Genomic DNA, 1,869 nt, shown 5'->3' on the forward strand with positions numbered 1-1,869 from the left:
GATGGATGGCCCTTCATAAGAGCTAAACAACAAAAGAAATCTGAAGTTTCTATGTTTAATAGTTCTTGAGCTGTAAATATTTTTGTATGTCCAGATTAGGGTTGGGCAATATTGGCAAAAAAATTAATCACGATTAATTGTGGTATTTAGCCGATAACGATTAATTTGACAATTAATCCCCTGGAGTCCCTGGACACCCTTATTTCGTAGTGATGACCAATTTAGTGGGAAAGATTTGGTCTTTGTAAAAAAATTTCAAAATTGTGTGAAAATTACAGATTTCAGGATATACATCATATTTTAAATTGTGTTGATAGATAAATTACAGAACTTTATTTTTAATGTTCGTCCTATTTGAAGTGGAGAGGAGCAACAAGCAGACTGACCAGAGTAATCCCCAGTCAGTCTGCCTGCTGGCATTAATCATATTAATCGTCAAGTGCCAAAAAGTAATCGTTTAATGTTTTTCTGACGATTAATTGCACACGATACGATTATGCCCAACCCTAATGTAAAGTTTCCAGGACTAGAATCTTTGGATGGTTTTTGTACCTTGTAAAATCCTAATCTGATTGGATGTTTGGTTTTGTCCCTGCAGTTTCTCCTGCTGAGAGGATTCGGTTCATCCTCGGAGAGGAGGATGACGGCCCACCACCTCCTCAGCTCTTCACGGAGCTGGATGAACTCCTGTCTGTGGACGGGCAGGAGATGGAGTGGAAAGAGACGGCCAGGTGAGCCACTGAGCCAGGTGCTTAATAACCGGGGGATGCCCAGGTAACATAATGAACAACGGCTGGTGTGGCCAGATAGTTCCTGACTTACATCCTGTACATGGAACACTGATCATGGTTTAAAACTGTAAGGAAATAGGCCGTGTTCCAGTGAACGGCCAGCAGACTCTTATCTGATTGGGCTCCCCTGTGAGACCAGGAAGAGGCAGAACAACCCCCCTCTCCCACACGATCAGACCAAGACTTGCTGTCACGGTTCGCTCTGGAGCATAAAGAGCCACAAGTGATGAGTACATTTTAAGTGAACATTCTTCTTCCTTTTGGTACAAGTTGTAATTATTCTTGTCCAGTTTTAGAAAACTGTGTTCACATGGGATTGAGTGTAAAAGAAGTTCTTAAAGTGTCCCCTGGTCCCAGTAAGACGGCAGATCACAGGCAAGTGGAGCGTAGCCAGAGGGATACTCTATCCTCAGAGGAAACCCCATCCTCAGCGCTCAGAATGGCTCTTTGTGGCCGTGACTTGTGAGACGTTGTTATGAGTTTTACCTTTAAGGCAAAGCAAAACCAAAAGGCAACAAAGTCCTGTTTCTTTGACAGAATCATGTGTGGTCTGCAGAAGACAAATGCCACACTGGTGCCAGCTTGATCTTTTTCAAATCCAGTGATTTATTTTTTATTTCCATGCTTCCATGCATCCCTTATCCTTGTGAACTGTGACCAGCTCTAAATGCCCTAGGCCTGCTTTGTTGATAAAGGCATAACCGCATTTATTCAAGTATAAAACGTAAAATTAAATTCATAAAATCATCCATAAAGTTGGGGGGTAGTACTATACTCGGATAAATATTTTTACTTATGTATTCTAAGTGAAATATGGGCTTCATTCACAAAATGCATGAGTCTGGAAATGAGACCGCGTCGTAAAAAGCAGTAGAAACGAGCTCACCTCTGACACTCCTCCGTGCTTCAGAGTGAGATAATAACAGATCCAGGCAGGAGACATGATGTGAAAAAAAAGAAAAAAAAGCAGTCCTGCACCTCAGTAATGATAACAAACTAATGCCATTATGTGTGACCGGGCCGCTTCTGGAACAACAACAAACACATGTTCGTCTGTAATGGCTGCCGTCTACCGGTG

At 42.0% G+C, this 1,869-nt stretch overlaps 1 protein-coding gene across 1 annotated transcript in view; it reads left to right on the forward strand.

Moving 5' to 3' along the window:
• Positions 1 to 1,869, forward strand: part of LOC106531497 (electrogenic sodium bicarbonate cotransporter 1) — a gene marked incomplete in the record, with an annotated part of 80,724 nt that overhangs the window by 33,998 nt on the left and 44,857 nt on the right. Inside the window, 1 exon segment of the mRNA XM_014027375.1 lies at positions 599 to 731. Coding sequence (XP_013882829.1) covers positions 599 to 731 — 133 coding nt within the window.

Source organism: Austrofundulus limnaeus, unplaced genomic scaffold (genome assembly GCF_001266775.1).
Source record: "Austrofundulus limnaeus strain Quisiro unplaced genomic scaffold, Austrofundulus_limnaeus-1.0 Scaffold643, whole genome shotgun sequence".
Classification (NCBI taxonomy): domain Eukaryota; kingdom Metazoa; phylum Chordata; class Actinopteri; order Cyprinodontiformes; family Rivulidae; genus Austrofundulus; species Austrofundulus limnaeus.